This window comes from Botryllus schlosseri, chromosome 4, assembly GCF_051294905.1.
Source record: "Botryllus schlosseri isolate E-star chromosome 4, Bs_hap1, whole genome shotgun sequence".
Lineage (NCBI taxonomy): Eukaryota > Metazoa > Chordata > Ascidiacea > Stolidobranchia > Styelidae > Botryllus > Botryllus schlosseri.
In genome coordinates this window covers 14,447,369-14,465,690 of record NC_137239.1, presented here as the reverse complement: position 1 = coordinate 14,465,690, position 18,322 = coordinate 14,447,369, and the positions used below count along the sequence as shown (strand labels likewise).

Sequence of the window (18,322 nt, the reverse complement as noted above, 5' to 3'; positions counted from 1 at the left end):
AAAAATGACTTGACTTGACTCAACGCTTCAGAAATGCAGATTGACTCGTGACCTGAAGCCAAACTTACGAGTCAATTTCAAGTCATCAAGTAATCGATGTCGACTAAATCGCTGTATCTTTTATAAGTTCGGATTGCCATATCCGGATTGTTATATCACAAATAAATCGATCGCAAAAACAATGATGGGAGCTTATACAACAGCTCACGTTGTCGTAACCTTGCTCACCTTGACCAACCCTCTTGTATATAATTTAAATCAAACGAATATCGCTCATGCGTTCATAATTGTATATCATGGATATGTAGGTGGGTAGGGTATTGAACTATATCATTTTTAAACTTTCTGTGGTTTCGTATGTTATCCTGTATTTTGGCTGATATTTAATCACTAAGGCTATACCGCTATACTTGCGTAGATGAGCAGTTCTACGTATGCGTGAGCGATACAGTGCCTTTTGCGCGTATAATCCACTATTCGTTCCTCTTTTCAGAATAAATGGGTACTTCATCTGTATTTGAAACAATTAGCAAAATGTAATGACTTTGAATCATGTCTATTATAGTACTTTGACATTTCAACTTGACTTGACTCGACTCGACTTGACTCGGGTCACCTCTAAAAATCGAGTGATTTGACTCGTGACTTGACTTGACTTAACTCGACCTAACTCAAGTCACTTCCAAAAATCGAGTGACTTGACTTGACCCGATGAGTCACCTTTGAAAATAAAGTGACTTGACTTGATTCGAGATGGCTTGTGACTCAAAGGTAGTGACTTCATCCCAACGCTGCCACGAACATTAACGAGGAAGGCTGCGTTCCAATATAACAGATGTTTGCGGGCAGCTTTACTAAGGGTTTCCGCATATGACATGCAACCAGAGTTCAAACAACTAGTTGACAATATTGGACGACCACAGATGTCTGATTGACTTCAATAGCTGTTGTAAATAAATTCATTAAATACTGTTTTTATTCTCCAAGCTTTAAACTTGAAGTTTACATTAAATAAAATTGATTCCTTTTATAGGCGGATAAATACGCGATTAAGGTATAAAATGTATATATTCTGTAATCTGGCCCGCCAAGTGCTTCATTTTCCCATATCCGCCGCCGACCCTGTACCAGAAGGTAATGACCGACCTCGGCGTACCAGCCCCATATGGGAGAAAAGCGCCTCTATCACTTTTTACAATACTAATATTAATAATAATGTTATTGCACTTTGTGACAATGTTGTGGGTTGATCACGACTCAGATATGCCATTTACACTGGCATGCATATAGCTTTGTACCACATTATCTGTATATGCTGTAATATGGTCGATCGAGGTTTCTAGACTTCCGTGGTGGAAATATAGTATCGAAAGTAGAATTCTCGTTGAAAAATTAAATGTTAGTGGAAAGGGGCGTAATATTTCGGTAGTTGTAAAAGTCTACTCTTGCTCTTCGACACGGATCATTGCAATTATTACTCGCATCAGATTCTAGTACTCCAATCATTGTTCACAGCCCTGGTACGAACATGATCAGCAACTTGTTAGTAAAATCCCAGGAGTTTATGGCCCACAAGCGGTAGTCGGATTCAAACTTTTGTCAGCCGATTCTTTCACAGATTTATCAGTCAGCTGTGTTACAAAAAACTCATTCATAGTAACAAGTAATGCCAATTTATTCGTTGATCTTATAATATTTCGAAAGACTGTTCAATATAGAATTGGTGGGAATCGGTTATATCCACTGAGCTATATCCGACCACTGCCCTTATGATCAGCACCCAGTAGTATTGTGCCACTGGTAGAATGTTTTGAGTCCAGACCGTATGTGTCTCTAGCTGGTGTATACAATAGTTACCACTTACACTTTGTAAGAAGATAGTGATCTCGCTCTAATGATTAGCACACGTACGGGCCAAGGACATAACCAGTAATTTTCTAATAACTTCCTCACTCTCTCGTCCCTAGTGCGATGCAGTGGGTACATAGGAAGTTTCAGTCCAAATTGATATTTTTGACGAAGCAATATACTGTACGTTTGTCTGTTTGATTGTCTGTCTGTACAGTAAAAATTTCATAATCTGTCTCTCTGTCTGTTCAATTTCATCGAATTTCAACCAAAAATGTTAATATTTCAGTAAAATTAAGAGCATTCCCGAAAACGCTCACAGGGTAGATCTACTACGGTTCTTTTCATACGTCAATCTGTGAAATATCATTATTCGCGTATACCGAACTCGAACGGAAACAAAACGTTTGCGCTAACCTATAAACACCGAAAAATGCGTATCATGGCATGATCCGGCTAGATCTAACTATGTAATTATTTGGTGCATGCTCGAAAGCATAAGTTTTACTTCCGCTCATTCCCGAGCTTCTGCATTACACAATGCGCGGCGTGATGTCCTTCCGGTGGATAATTGAGAAATGATTCATTGATCAGATACGGTGATACAATCGAAGCAACAGTGGTACTCATAGTTGATCAGAAAGTGCATGCGATGGGGCGGATGAGTAGTGTTGTTATCCGTTTTTGTTGCAGGCCAATCAAATTTCGCCACGTCGCCTTAATTGCCACGCCTACATTACCACATCATCCGCCCATTGCCGCACCTATAGGACACCCATTGCCACATCATCCACCCATTGCCGCACCTATAGGACACCCATTGCCACGTCACTTGCCGCACCTATAGCACACCCATTGCCACGTCTATAGTGTCACATCATCCATTGCCATATCATCACCGCATTGATTGCCGCATCTATAGGCTGCACAGCATCAACCCGCGCGATGTCGATTGCTGCACCTATGTCACTCATTGCCACGTCAAAACTTACCTTAGCTAGAATCGAACCTGGTTTGGTTGGGTATAATTTCACATCGCCCACCACCAGTCTATTGAGCAAACTAGGCGTATTGAGCTGTTTTGAGAATATAACCACCGATTCTCTCTTAAATTCCGAGACAACACCTTTTTCGAGTAATAACACATAAATGTAAGACTATGTTCGACTATAACACTTGTGTCATCATTAATTAGTCAATGATTTTGAGGAATTCTGCGAATGCAACTTGATAATGCAGATATCGCCACCATAAATGTCTACAATGACGCGAAAGCTCACGCGCATATTGCTGAATACTATTCCAAGAAATTGACGCGTGTAAATGTGCCACGAATACAGTTGCTTACGATTCCAAAAAGTTGCGCCACATCGACAAAGTGAATTAGAACATTCTAAATAAAGTTGCGTTTCCAAGAAAATGCCGCGTTGGCGTTACGAATTAGAATGTTTAGTTCCGACGTAAAGCAATTCGCATTCTGAAAACTTCGCATTTCTATTACAAGTATGTGCGCAGCGAGGCAGCCATCGCAGGCATAAGGTAAGATCAATGTATTTTCGTACCAATTTAAACTAAATGTAGCTATAATTTCTCGATGCAGCATTAGCTTACGTGGATTGTGAACGCAGATTGATTTACGTTGAGATTTCTCCAATAGCTAACGTAATAATGAGTTCTGTGCGTGGCTATAATGTTAACCGGCAATATAGCCGAAGTCGCACAAATTCGAATGTATATGCAAGTTTTCTGTTAAAGGTAGACTATCTAGCCTCGGTTATTACTCGAATCTCGCTGTGGTTATAAATTAGGCATGCTAATGCGTTGAGTTTTAAGCTGAAACATCCTATTTCACGCAGCCAAGAACCTCACCAGATTGCGCCACTGCCTCATCAATAATTGGCTATAATTTTTTCAATGATGCGCAGATTGAATTACACCGAGATTTCCCTTATATCGCATCATTTAAATAGCTAATAACGTAATTACATGTTTTATAGAATATACTAGATCCAATACCTATACTAAAGTCGCAAAACGTGGGCTGAAAAATATAATTTATGAGCTATTCTAAAATTCGCTACGCCACAGCGTCTTGAAGCTAAATCTTTAGCTAGCTTTACTCATGCCATAAAGGCGGTAAATTGCGAGTTGTAGCAAGCATCTAACTACTGATATTATGTTGATTTTACAAGTCCATAAGCTGCTGACAAGTATTGCCATGTGCGCAGGGATGCAGGCATCGCAGGCATAAGGTAAGATCAATGTATTTTCGTTCCAATTTAAACTAAATGTAGCTATAATTTCTCGATGCAGCATTAGCTTACGCGAATTGTGAACGCGGATTGATTTACGTTGAGATTTCTCCAATAGCTAACGTAATAATGAGTTCTATGCGTGGCTATAATGTTAACCACCAATATAGCCGAAGTCGTACAAATTCGAATGTATATGCAAGTTTTCTGTTAAAGGTAGACTATCTAGCCTCGGTTATTACTCGAATCTCGCTGTGGTTATAAATTAGGCATGCTAATGCGTTGAGTTTTAAGCTGAAACATCCTATTTCACGCAGCCAAGAACCTCACCAGATTGCCCCACTGCCTCATCAATAATTGGCTATAATTTTTTCAATGATGCGCAGATTGAATTACACCGAGATTTCCCCTATATCGCATCATTTAAATAGCTAATAACGTAATTACATGTTTTATAGAATATATTAGATCCAATACCTATACTAAAGTCGCAAAACGTGGGCTGAAAAATATAATTTATGAGCTATTCTAAAATTCGCTACGCCACAGCGTCTTGAAGCTAAATCTTTAGCTAGCTTTACTCATGCCATAAAGGCGGTAAATTGCGAGTTGTAGCAAGCATCTAACTACTGATATTATGTTGATTTTACAAGTCCATAAGCTGCTGACAAGTATTGCCATGTGCGCAGGGATGCAGGCATCGCAGGCATAAGGTAAGATCAATGTATTTTCGTTCCAATTTAAACTAAATGTAGCTATAATTTCTCGATGCAGCATTAGCTTACGCGAATTGTGAACGCGGATTGATTTACGTTGAGATTTCTCCAATAGCTAACGTAATAATGAGTTCTATGCGTGGCTATAATGTTAACCACCAATATAGCCGAAGTCGTACAAATTCGAATGTATATGCAAGTTTTCTGTTAAAGGTAGACTATCTAGCCTCGGTTATTACTCGAATCTCGCTGTGGTTATAAATTAGGCATGCTAATGCGTTGAGTTTTAAGCTGAAACATCCTATTTCACGCAGCCAAGAACCTCACCAGATTGCCCCACTGCCTCATCAATAATTGGCTATAATTTTTTCAATGATGCGCAGATTGAATTACACCGAGATTTCCCCTATATCGCATCATTTAAATAGCTAATAACGTAATTACATGTTTTATAGAATATATTAGATCCAATACCTATACTAAAGTCGCAAAACGTGGGCTGAAAAATATAATTTATGAGCTATTCTAAAATTCGCTACGCCACAGCGTCTTGAAGCTAAATCTTTAGCTAGCTTTACTCATGCCATAAAGGCGGTAAATTGCGAGTTGTAGCAAGCATCTAACTACTGATATTATGTTGATTTTACAAGTCCATAAGCTGCTGACAAGTATTGCCATGTGCGCAGGGATGCAGGCATCGCAGGCATAAGGTAAGATCAATGTATTTTCGTTCCAATTTAAACTAAATGTAGCTATAATTTCTCGATGCAGCATTAGCTTACGCGAATTGTGAACGCGGATTGATTTACGTTGAGATTTCTCCAATAGCTAACGTAATAATGAGTTCTATGCGTGGCTATAATGTTAACCACCAATATAGCCGAAGTCGTACAAATTCGAATGTATATGCAAGTTTTCTGTTAAAGGTAGACTATCTAGCCTCGGTTATTACTCGAATCTCGCTGTGGTTATAAATTAGGCATGCTAATGCGTTGAGTTTTAAGCTGAAACATCCTATTTCACGCGGCCAAGAACCTCACCAGATTGCCCCACTGCCTCATCAATAATTGGCTATAATTTTTTCAATGATGCGCAGATTGAATTACACCGAGATTTCCCCTATATCGCATCATTTAAATAGCTAATAACGTAATCACATGTTTTATAGAATATATTAGATCCAATACCTATACTAAAGTCGCAAAACGTGGGCTGAAAAATATAATTTATGAGCTATTCTAAAATTCGCTACGCCACAGCGTCTTGAAGCTAAATCTTTAGCTAGCTTTACTCATGTCATAAAGGCGGTAAATTGCGAGTTGTAGCAAGCATCTAACTACTGATATTATGTTGATTTTACAAGTCCATAAGCTGCTGACAAGTATTGCCATGTGCGCAGGGATGCAGGCATCGCAGGCATAAGGTAAGATCAATGTATTTTCGTTCCAATTTAAACTAAATGTAGCTATAATTTCTCGATGCAGCATTAGCTTACGCGAATTGTGAACGCGGATTGATTTACGTTGAGATTTCTCCAATAGCTAACGTAATAATGAGTTCTATGCGTGGCTATAATGTTAACCACCAATTAGATCCAATACCTATACTAAAGTCGCAAAACGTGGGCTGAAAAATATAATTTATGAGCTATTCTAAAATTCGCTACGCCATAGCGTCTTGAAGCTAAATCTTTAGCTAGCTTTACTCATGCCATAAAGGCGGTAAATTGCGAGTTGTAGCAAGCATCTAACTACTGATATTATGTTGATTTTACAAGTCCATAAGCTGCTGCTTTAGATATGTGATTTTAATAGCTAGTGTACTGATGCGTTATCATAACATTTCCGATAGTGAATAAAATCTATAGCTAAACCTATGTCTATATGCTATAATTTATCTCTTTTTTTAAAACGCTATGCCACTGCGGGTTGAAGCTATATCTTAAGATTTCAGATCACCGACATCGCGGCTGTTCCAGACGTCGGCGTTCAAGGCTACATCGTTGCGCAGCTACATCTATATCGAAGAAGTATGCCAAGGTCGTATCATTTCAAGTCGCTCAACTATAGCATAGATTGTACCCGCAAAATGCAAATTCGTATTAAGTGTAGCCTGGCTAGTCCCGCTTATTACTCGATGTTCAGTAACGCCGTATTAACGTAAGCTGCGTTTGCAGGGGCTATAGGAACGAAGTCACTCAATACAAATTCCTGGTTCCTGCTAGATGATGATAATATGAAGCCACTAGTCCATAAGCTGCTTTTAGATGCGTGATTTTAATAGTTAGTGAACTGATGCTTTTCCGATTGTGAATAAAATCTATAACCTATGCTATAATTTATCTCCTAAAACGCTATGAGTTGAAGCTATAACATCACATCTGTATCAGACGTTCAAGTCTAGATCGTTGCGCAGCTATATCAAAGAAGTGTGCTGAGGTCGTATCAAAGTCGCTCAACTATAGCATAGATTGTACCAGCAAAATGCAAATTCGTATTAAGGGTAGCCTGACTAGTCCCGCTTATTACTCGATGTTCAGTAACGCCGTAATGTAAGTTGCGTTTGCTGTAGGAGCGAAGTCACTCAATACAAATTCCTGTTTCTTGCTAGATGATGGTAATATGTAGCCACTATCGCCTAATCGAAAGCAGGTCGCTACTGCTGATTGAGATGATTGCTATAATGAACGTAGCGAATATCGCCCTTAAACGTACTAAGCAAACTTTGAAACTATTGATTTTATTCGCATATACATTTACACAATTTCATTTTCTTGCTTCAGCTCCTTGACGAAGCGACGCACGATCGAATCATTCTTGCGGTGATCTTCGCCAAAGGAATTTAAATAACGTTCCGTACTCCATCCGCGCGCCTTATGAACGATAAAGCTTAGACAATGATGACCGCACGCTCTGGAACGTTTGTGCTGCAGACGCTTTATAGAGCAGGTATAATTTTCTGGTTCTATAAAGCAGGCAATCTCGTATTTCAGTGGCATTAAGCCAAAACTATCGTGAAAATGTGTCTCATCCTCATCCGCGTAAATGCATATCCAGTGACTTCCGATTTTTCGAGCTTCGTCATAATTGATCACGATAGCATAAGGAGGAGGGGGTCGCCTCGGCAGTCGATCGATAGGAAATGTACCAAGGAAAATATGTTTTGTTGACTCGCAGCACCACAATATTTGGTCTATTTCATCCCCGTTCATAGCACGGTCACTTTACGACTGCTACTGATTTGCAATAGCTTCTGGAATTCCATGAAACAGAGCAAAGTAGTTTCCGCTGTTAGCCCGCCAGCAGGAAATGTGATCCGTAAACTTAAGGTACCACTCTTTTGTAAGTCAAAGCAATCATCCAAATCATCAGGACGCAAATTATAAACCAGTAGACAGAAACCACTAGCGAACTCTTCAGGTGTTAGGAGTCCTGTGTTTCTCTCCATTGCACCCGTACCCTCAATCAGGTTATGGTAAAGCTCCGTGTAATGACCCTTATCGAAATCTAGCTCATAACCTCCCTCCGGAATCAGAAATCCGTTCAGTTTCAGTTCGAGTCGTTGCATATTATTGTGTATGAAATTATAAGGATTTTTCGTAACATCTCCTTGAAAGGCTTTCGTAGCTACCATTCCGATGATTAGGCGAGAAGGTAGAGTCCCGCTATATAGATTCCCGATATCTATCTGCGTCGTAGCAGCCGCAAATGTTCGGGTGATCAATTTCATGTCGATATACGGATATTTCGCCTGGGCATTCACCATCATCGCTGTCTTCACATCGTCGCTGACTCGTACGCTACATAACTGTAATTCCTTTTTCGTTAAGGTGAATTGACCGGTAGCATCTCCCATCATGAAAAAGCTTTTCGGATTCAAGGTAAGCTCAAACTCGAGAGGCACGTCATGTAGGATGTAGCGGTCTTGCAGACATAGTCCGTGATGGATTTTTGCACGTATTTCCACCACGTTATCATCCTTATAGGCTTTACTCCTGTTGTAATATCCTTTGTTAGCCGAGGCGTTAGTTCCACCGATCGTATCCATTTCTCCTAAAGTATCTTTTCTCCATCCTGAGGCCCTCAGTGTGGTACTTTGCACGTCAAGCGGAGCGAATAAATTGTGCAGATAGGACGAATAACACTGTACTTTTATATCTTGTTTCAAAGTTTCGTTAGCGACTTTAATTTGTAGTTGAGTAATCAAGGAATCCAAGATATTATTTACAACTCCAACATCATCGTCGGCGCCAATTGCTTCGCCACCTTTCTTTAATTGTAAATGAAATAAGAAATAGCTCTCGCTCAAATCGATAAAGTCTTCTGAGCCCTCAAAGCGGAATGTTATCACACTAGAGTTGTTCGAAATCGGTGCTATCTTGATGATTCTTTTCTTTTCAACGCTAGTCTGTGTCGCGGGAATGTGAAATAAATCCAATGAGGGATGTACCCCCTCTGGGGACTGTACATGAATTAACTCCGCCATCTATCAAGTCTCAAGTAACAAATGATGCTTATCGTCGTGTAATATATATTTAATCGAAAATATCTTTGCGACGTCTCTTTTTCGTGATCTTACGGCCCCGTCTTGGTATTTTTCTTTTTCTCAGTAAAGAATCGAGAGCGTTCCCAGCGGCTTCTTTGCCGCGTATTTTAAGACTATCACCGACATTCTCTCCATTAAGAACATCAGAGGCTACTTGCGCACCGGTATGTAGTAGACGCTTCCCGAGTGATTTTGCACCTTTCGAAATTAAGGGCATAACGCTTCTTCCGAACGAACGAAATAAGTTTCCAAGTCCATGACCTCTCTGCACTTTACCCCGAAAAAAATTGATATCACCACCGCTCTGTTGGTGATAATAGTTTCTGAACGCCTCCCGATCACAGCAATAATGACTCCTCATGATGTCTCAAAGCAAGTGTGAGATGAAGAGGCGCGTTCCCAAACTTTATAGCTTCGCCTTTATCATCACGAAGCATAACGCGAATCTGGCTTACTCGCTCCGTATTCAGAGGAAAGAAATATATTTTTTTGAATAGCATATGCTGATATTCATCTATTCCTGTCGTAACGCGGATATTGCGAAGTAGAGGCGCACTCGTATCACCTACAATTTGAGGTGTGATGACATCCGTATAAACTAAAACGTTGGTCACGGACACAGGTTCCCCTTGAAAGTGAATCGTTCTTCGTCTATGTAATCCGCCATCTAGCTCTACCTCCGAACGAGCGCCTCCTCTGAGAACGGGGTTTCTATTATCCATGAAAAGTGTCGGACCGCTGGAACTCTTGTAGGGTCCCGCTATCAAGACCGGACCAGAACCATCTACCCAAATAAATCGTGCTTTTTTCTGATCGTGATTGATACGCTTCATCAAACTAATTTTATCATGATAATCACCAGCCGGGAAATAATAAAAATTATTATCGCCTTCCGCATCATTCACGTACCATAATAAGCCGTCGTAAGGCTCGAACGTGGGCTGAAAATTATTTTTAAAAGACAACTCGGCAAGCCCTATCTCCCATTCACCAGAATCTATCGGTTTCGCGAGATCGATAGTAAAATCAGACTCGTGTGATGTAATATGAATATATTTCATAATGCAACTCCCCGTCTACGAAAATGCAATACAACACTCGAAGGAGAACTTCGAAAGGGTATTTTCTGTCCCTTCTCATCAAGTAGCGATATTTCGACGCGTTCTAGCCTATTTATATTAACAGGGAAATAAAAAGGCTTCGTGTAATATTTCGAAAATGATTTACGATCGTTTACCTGTACGACGCGTAACAACGGTAAGAGCCTACCGCTATCTTCTTGTGGCTCAATGATATTACAATGAACATAAACGAAATCGATAGTCGGATCATGTCGCATGCGAAAGTTCAAATGAATGATACCCTCGGTGAAAAAATAATTCCACAATGTACAATTAGTATTCGGGAAATGAAACACCAATAACTCCTCCTTCGTTTCCTTATACATAAGAGCACCGTACAATTCTCCGAGGCGTAGCAAGCTACTATGCCCTATGTCCGTCTCTGGTCGCAATTTGTCGGTTACCTCGTTATGAGGTATAGAGATAGACATACTATGATTTTCAGGGAAACATGTTACTTTTGCATCAGGATTGTCTCTTTCCAACGATCTATACATGTCATATAACGAGTCGTATTCTCCCAATTTAAAATGAAATATTCTTGTTCTCTTTTGCGATCTGATCCCATACCTATTCTTCGTGATCCTATACTGTTTTTGATAATCCGTAGGGAAGGAGATCTCAGCCAGAGAAACTTCTGTATCTTCCACGTTTTTCGGGACGTCCAATTCAACGCAATAACTCGCTGTTGTATTATCAGGAAATTTATCCATGGAAGCGTTCGAAAATAGCGTGACGTAGCTCATATTTTGAGCTTGGGATTCGGAAGCATATAACCAACGCAAGAGGAGAGCAGTGATATCCAAAGCTCTTTGTTCCCATTCGAAATGGTAAGATTATAGAGAGAGAACGATACGATGACCAGTATGATTACTAGTTGCGCCAAAAACTGATAAAGGTTCCGACTAGACGATATCCTTCTTATCGACCCAGCTGTCGAATCCACTTCCATATCCCAACCAGTGCACTAAATACTGTTCTCGTCCCGCGCGTTTACGCCTTCTTATAATCTTCTCGACACGCCAAGTTTGCGGTTCTTTTACGCGTTGGAGCTCCTCTCTATAAAATCTACCCTGTATGACTTCACCACCGTAATCACGTAAGCGATACATTGGGGGATCTCCCTTTTGGGCGTCTGCGATATAGAAAATTTCCCGTTGCCAGTTGGGTAGGCTGCTTTTCTCAAAAAGATTTCGAATTTTCGATATACGGACGGGTACTCCTACAGCGAGGTCGGGTTGTTTAGCTTCTTGAAATCCGTAAAGTCTTCTCCAAACCGATTCCTGATTAGACGAATTCACTTGGTTTGGGGCCATGGCAATGCTACGATGGTACGTCCTGTTGTAGGAGTAAGTAAAGTCATCGAGAGCGCTCACGTAATTCCTCGTGTTATTTTTTGTGAAAAATCGATACATAATCGCCTTCATAGTACGAATCACTCTTTCGACGACAGAGGATTTTAATTCGCTCCTCGTATAGAAATATCTAACTTTGTTCTCCTTTAGATAGTTCTGGAAAGCGCGATTGGTATATTCGCTACCTTGATCGGTTTGTAACACTAACGGTACGCGTTCACGAAACACACGTTTGAAAGCAGAAATCATACTTGAAGCAGTTTTATTTTTAATCGCTATCATCCAAAGGTATTTGCTAAAAATATCAATCACGACCACCACATAACGAAAACCGCTATTGTACTTTGAAATAGATTGCAGATCCATCAAATCGCTCTGAAACTGAGCATTGATACCAGAGACCACTACACGTTCACGTCTAAATTTCTTACGTAACGGAAAATGAAAAGTATAAGTATCTTGTCCTTTAAGCCATTCTTTTTCCTTTTGCAAATAGGCGCCCCTATACGATTTGGGCTGTTTCGGATCAAAATAGTCTACGTCTCCCATTCTTTCCCGTATATACGGGGATTAGGCTTACGCTGTCTCTTATAAAGCCAGGGAAACGAAGGTTGTGGAATCCGGCGCGGGCGTTTCTTTTGCGGGCGCTTTTCTTTCGCTACGGGGCTCGCGAGCCCCGTGTGTGCGGCGGGAGGGCGGGCGGTCGCTGCGTCTACGTCTTTTCTCAAGTTTCTCAGTTGAGCAATACCATGCCTATACAGAGCTAGTTTCTCGGAAGCATTCAATGGAGAGCTTTTAATTTTCGATATATGTTTATCAAATTTCTTTTCCCATTCGTCCTTGCTTCGAAATGCGGGGAATTGTAGTTCACGCATTCTTCCCGAAAAGTTTACCCAACAGACTCCCGATGACGGGGATTGCAGCGCCTAATATAGCTAAAACAGACTGGTTAGGAAAAAGTTGCTATTTTATCATAATTTTTATACCTGAGAGGAATCCACCCTTTTGTAGCACCCTCCGTTGACCTCTGCGAGTTTTTTGCGCCAGCAATTGTCTGATATCGGATTTGTGTTTTCCAAGCCTCAACTTTCTAGACGGGGAGATACGTACTGTCCCCGAAGCCAAGTTATGAACGCACTGGCAAACGCAACTTAAAAATTGATTGTTCGATAAAAGTTCTTTTCGCTGTTTCCCTTTAGCGTTTTTCAAAAGTTTTAATTTAACGTGATAGTCGCTCAATCGTTTTCGAGATATGTTACTTCCCCTCTTCGACATGTTGAATGCCCTAAAATCTGCAGAGCGAGCTGTATTTATTGTTGATATACCGTCAACTTTTGATGTGGGAATATTTTGCTGCGAAGACGATAATTTTCGTCTGTCTCTTGCGTCACGTCGACCAGTATGTACGAGAACGGTTTTCGAGTTGCCTTTTTATAAGCCTCCGTAAGGAATCCGGCTTTATCCGGGAACATTTGACGTGAAAGAAAACTGATTTGACTCGCATCACGGGGATTTTTAAATATCACGATATAGCTCGCGCTCAAGGTCATATCCCGAAAGCCTTGACCCCTATAGAACAAATTTTGACATATGAACACGACACTAATCTTTGCGTGGTGGCTGTATCGAGTAAATAGATCTCTGGCCTCTTTCGCTTCCGTCATCATGTCGTCGATCACCAAGAGAACGTGCCTATTTCCTTTCTGTAACTTTTTGAGCTCGGAGAGCCCTTGCGAAAATTCTACCCCTTTCATTTTATCGTACAACGCCTGATAATTATTATACAACCATACAATTTTTTCAGGAGGCGGTCTAATCATCTTCTCTGCGTTCTTCACCAACTCATAAGTAAAATAACTCTTCCCGCTACTGCTCGGACCAGCCACGATCATCCGAAACGGAGCATGCAATGTACGTATTCGATCCATTTATTACAGAGATAAAGGCAATGTATGAATTCCATCATCAAGCACAATCCTTTTATAATAACCATAACTCAAAGCACTTCGATATTGCTTATACGTAAACATATCGCTCCCATAGCAACGAAAACCACTATTTACACCACCCGTGATCGATCTATTTTGAAGAATGCCTTTGAAATCTTTGAAAGTTTTGTTGGCTGTTTTTTGAAGCCCTTTCGAGCTGTACTTATCGGTGTCGCCTTTGCAATAATAGGTCTTGGAATTGAGCCCTATAAACCCGTCTCCGATCCACTCTTCTTTGAATAAACCCGGTATACGCTTCGAGTAATTGCGAACCTCAATGCAGCATGCTTTATCAGTTTTGAAACCAACGGGATCTCGTTCAAAATCACATTTATGCTCTGCACATGCGCGAGCCACGAACCATTTGTCGTGATTTTCAAAAAATTGTTTTTTCATGGAAGGCTTGATGAGAGAATAGATCGTATCGGAGCTTAAGCTTATGTACGCCGAATCAGTATCTGTTTCGAGGAAAGCCCAATCGCTATCGTCCAAATACACATGTAGGCAGTCATATAGGAACTGGAGCATTCTCAGCTTGGCACAGCAGAATATAAAGAAGCCCACAATGATTGGGTTTTCGTGGCAAATGTTTAGCGGACGCGTAGACACTTCGAGCAAGCCTTCATCGCTCTTATCAATTTCAACAGCATCGACAAAAAATTTTTTTTCAACGCGCGATGGTAATTCTTCCAACGTAACGTATTCGTGTTCCCTATATTTATTAGGGTTTTGAATAGTGCGGCCAAAAGCACTATTTCCAATCGTCTTCCAGGTCAACGCCTCCATTTCACGGGCCGGATCTTTGGGGAGGACATCGCCTTTGCGACGCTCAGAGGATACCCGCTCAACGAAGGGTGTGAAAACTTGTTTTGGTTCATATTCGACAGCTTGGAATACGCGAGTCACGATCATGCCGCTTTTCAAGTACCATTGAAGCAAATCCGTATTAAACAACTGTTTTTTCGTGAAATAACTAGAGCCCAGAAATTTTTTGGGAAACTTAATATTGTTTTCCTTGGCGTATTCACGCATATGTTCACCGATATCGCACTCGTTTACTTCCATATGTTTGAAAAAAGGAGGTAACTCTTCGAATTTCGATTTTAAATGGTCGGGACAATGAATGTCACACTCGATTGCGCCGAAAAATGACCCATCGAGCGTGCGCTTGAGCAACTGCGCCTCAGTGAGATAATAAGCTTTCGTGACTTTACGCTCGAACTTTGAGACAAATTGCGCAATTTCGGGGTCTCGTTTCATATTCGTCCAAACGCACTCCTTCATTCGGATAACGGTATATCCCAATTTTTCCAAATATTCCGTGTTTTGTTTGGTGAGTTCACGCCTCTCGGTGTTCTCTTTATCGGGGAAGCAGCTCCTACAAGCGTGGTAATAGCACCCATCGTACTGAAAGATGAGTTTACCGGCGTTCCCGTCGACAAATAGGCGCTTATTTCCGATTCTCACTTGACTACCGTTCCACGCGTGCTGAATTTTGATGTCACGAACGTGACTTTCGTATTCCAACCATTCGCGCTCCGCGTGAGTAGGCCAAACGCGCTGTTTATGGAATTTTTGCTTTTCCTCGTCATAAATCCACCTTATAGGGTACCCCGTTGGCATATTTTGATTTATGCATCCCAAATACAAGGCATTTGCATCGTATCCTACTACTTTCTTGACGGTTTTAGCACTGTCACCGTAGCAAAGACTGCGTATTTTCGTTTCATCTGCCATAGCGTACCGTGACGTAATCTGTGATAAACCTCCTACCAAGTTGTTCAGAATCGTTTCGTGAAGGTCAGCATTGGCCTTATTCAGAAGAGTGATATCGTAGCAATCACGAAACATCAGTCTACTCGCTATATTCGGAAGGCTCACGTTACCCTTGAACATATCGATGCCAAGCGTTTTGTAAAATTCGAAATTGTTATTTAGCGCGGTCAAGAAGCCAATGACGTCACCTTCGTTGTAATATCGGAGAAAATCGCGGAATGTGGTCATACCCTCGCGTTCCCATACAGCGACGCATTCTGCGTATTGCTCTTCCGTTATATTCGAATTGCGGAACGCGTTGTAAAACGATTCATGACTCGGTAGCGACGTTTCATCAAGACGCTCGATGCTATCGAGATATTCGTAGGGGAAATAAAATTTTGCGTTCACCCCATCCCCGTATAGCTTCATGTAAGCGTCCAAACTATAACCCGGACTCAGGAATAGCGAAATATCCAGAAATTGTAATCTGTGCGTTGCGATTGTCAAATAGGCGCTGTTCCTTTTCAAAACGAAGAATCCGCTTTCCTTGTGCAATGATTTGATTAGATATTTCTTGCATAAATTCAGATCATAGCGCGAAGAATTGAAACCGATTATGGGTATCTGATCGAGCCACGTATGAAGGCGATGCGAGATATGATCCAAATAGGATCTTCTATTGGTAGGATCAATCAATTTCCGTTCTTCAATCAAATTCTCAAGTTCGATTATTTCATTAGCGAAAGATTCTCGCATTTCGGCTGAGGCGAGTTCCTGTACGCGATAAATTTCCCCGATCATTTCATCGATTAACGTCTGCGGACAACCCTCGGATATGAAAGTTTTCGTTTCATTCGTTACGTTATTCGATAAGGACACGGAGACGGGAACGTGCCGATTAACATATTCTACTTTTGCAGAATTAGCTCTGAGCTCATCCTTCACGAGCATGGATTCAAAGTCAAAACACATGCGGTAGGGGAAGAATCTCTTTTGGTTCTCAACGAAAATGCCTTCGGATTCCAATTGCTCGAATACGGTGGGTTTAGGACGGTATACACCGCTAGCATATTTCCGCCCTTGGGATGTTTTGCATTCGCGTTTTATATGCTTCGACAAATTATCCTTGGTTTTAAAGAAAAACTTGCACGATTCGCAAAAGAATGTCTGGGAATAAAGTTCAATATTTGTGATCAGGCAAGAATGTGCACGTTCCATGTGTATATGAACCACTGGGCCAGTCGCTTCAGATTGTCGCAATAAAAATGGTTGATGATCGCGTTTTTCATAAACAAGTATCTTTACCTGAAAACATTCCTCAACTTTACTCAGTTCATCGAGCGGTACACCATCATCTATAGGGATACGGTAACGTTCACGAAATTGAGAGGCCAATAGTGCGACGTGCTTCTCATCTCGTTTTTTCTTGGTGAATTGGGATAAGCAACGGAAGAGGCATAACGAATCGTTCAGTTGTGTTCCGTCCTGATGTCGAACAAACGTTCTAATATAGCGACAGTTTGACAGTTCCTTAGATATCGATGCACTAGGGCAGCCCAGTAAAACTCGCGACATTTCGTACAAGAAAAATTGAATATGTAATATTGCAACGCAATAAAACTTGGTGTCTGGTCTGGCTTGTCTGGCTTGCTCGTAAGCAGCTGATAAATCGATTTCGTTGATGAAACGATCAAAGTCCTCACGTGAAAGTATGACTCGCGGAATGTTCAAAACAGCATGGGTTGATTGCGGATGAAAATAGCTATGTCTTTCCGTCTCTCGATTGTACAGCAAGAAGCCGTATGCATAGTTAGCTTTGAATTGTCGCAATCTTCTCGGGTATATCGATGACATGCGCGCATGAATATCATTCATACCTCTCCCGATCAGGCGTACATTGATTGCCTCTCTCGCACCTCTCGCAACCCTCCTGCTGTTAACCCATTCGGAATCGATAATCGAGTTGGAGTGCGATTGCAAAACCTCTGTTGCGTCGTTATTAAAACCGAGCGAATCATCGATGATGAAGCTGGCATCTTCTTCGTAGCGTCTTCGACGAGCCATATAGTTTTAAGTATATTCTGCAAAAATACACATTCACAAATTTATTCCATATTTCAAACGCAATTTACACTTGAAAGCTTCATAAAGGAACAGGAATTTGATATTTTCTAGGTTACGTAGTTCATCGGCGTTGGGAGCAAATTTATCGATATCTTTAAGCACATTTTTTGCTATAACGAGAAAATCTTTTTGCCATTCCCCATATCCTTCCAATGAGACCATTTTTCGCCAAGTGGCAACTCTCTTGATATCGTCATCAATAAAACCTTCAAAGGTAGCGGTCGTAGCATCTCGCGTACGTCTTGTCTCTCCCGGGCCGTATTGTTGTAACAACATATTTAGATCTTTACCACAATTAAAAGGTTCCATATTAATCTGAGAAAACAAATCAAATATACCAGTCATTGTACTGTCGTTTGAGCTCATCGAATTTAGCGTAAAATTCACGTGCATGCACATCGTTTTCAACATAAGAGGAATCACTCTCAAATTCGGAATCTGACGGTATGAATGTACGAGCAAATATATCATGTATGATTTTACGGCGAGCATGCTTATTCATCTCAGGCAAGTAGCAAGGATAACACTGATTACCGAAGCGAATAATCACTGTGCTAGATTGAAACATCCCACCCAAATTGCGTAACATAACTTCACTACCATTCTGAATTTCAG

General features: G+C 40.9%; 2 protein-coding genes across 3 annotated transcripts in view; one reads left to right on the top strand and one right to left on the bottom strand.

Moving 5' to 3' along the window:
• The window catches only part of LOC145438215 (uncharacterized), a 171,199-nt gene that overhangs the window by 96,167 nt on the left and 56,710 nt on the right, over positions 1-18,322 (top strand). The window lies entirely within an intron of this gene.
• Positions 12,262-13,125, bottom strand: LOC145437096 (uncharacterized). Its single transcript, XM_080314268.1, has 2 exons — positions 12,824-13,125; positions 12,262-12,772 (listed from the first exon to the last, which is right to left on the bottom strand). The coding sequence occupies exons 1-2, from the start codon at positions 13,110-13,112 to the stop codon at positions 12,705-12,707; spliced, it is 357 nt and encodes a 118-aa protein (XP_080170394.1). The 5' UTR covers positions 13,113-13,125; the 3' UTR covers positions 12,262-12,704.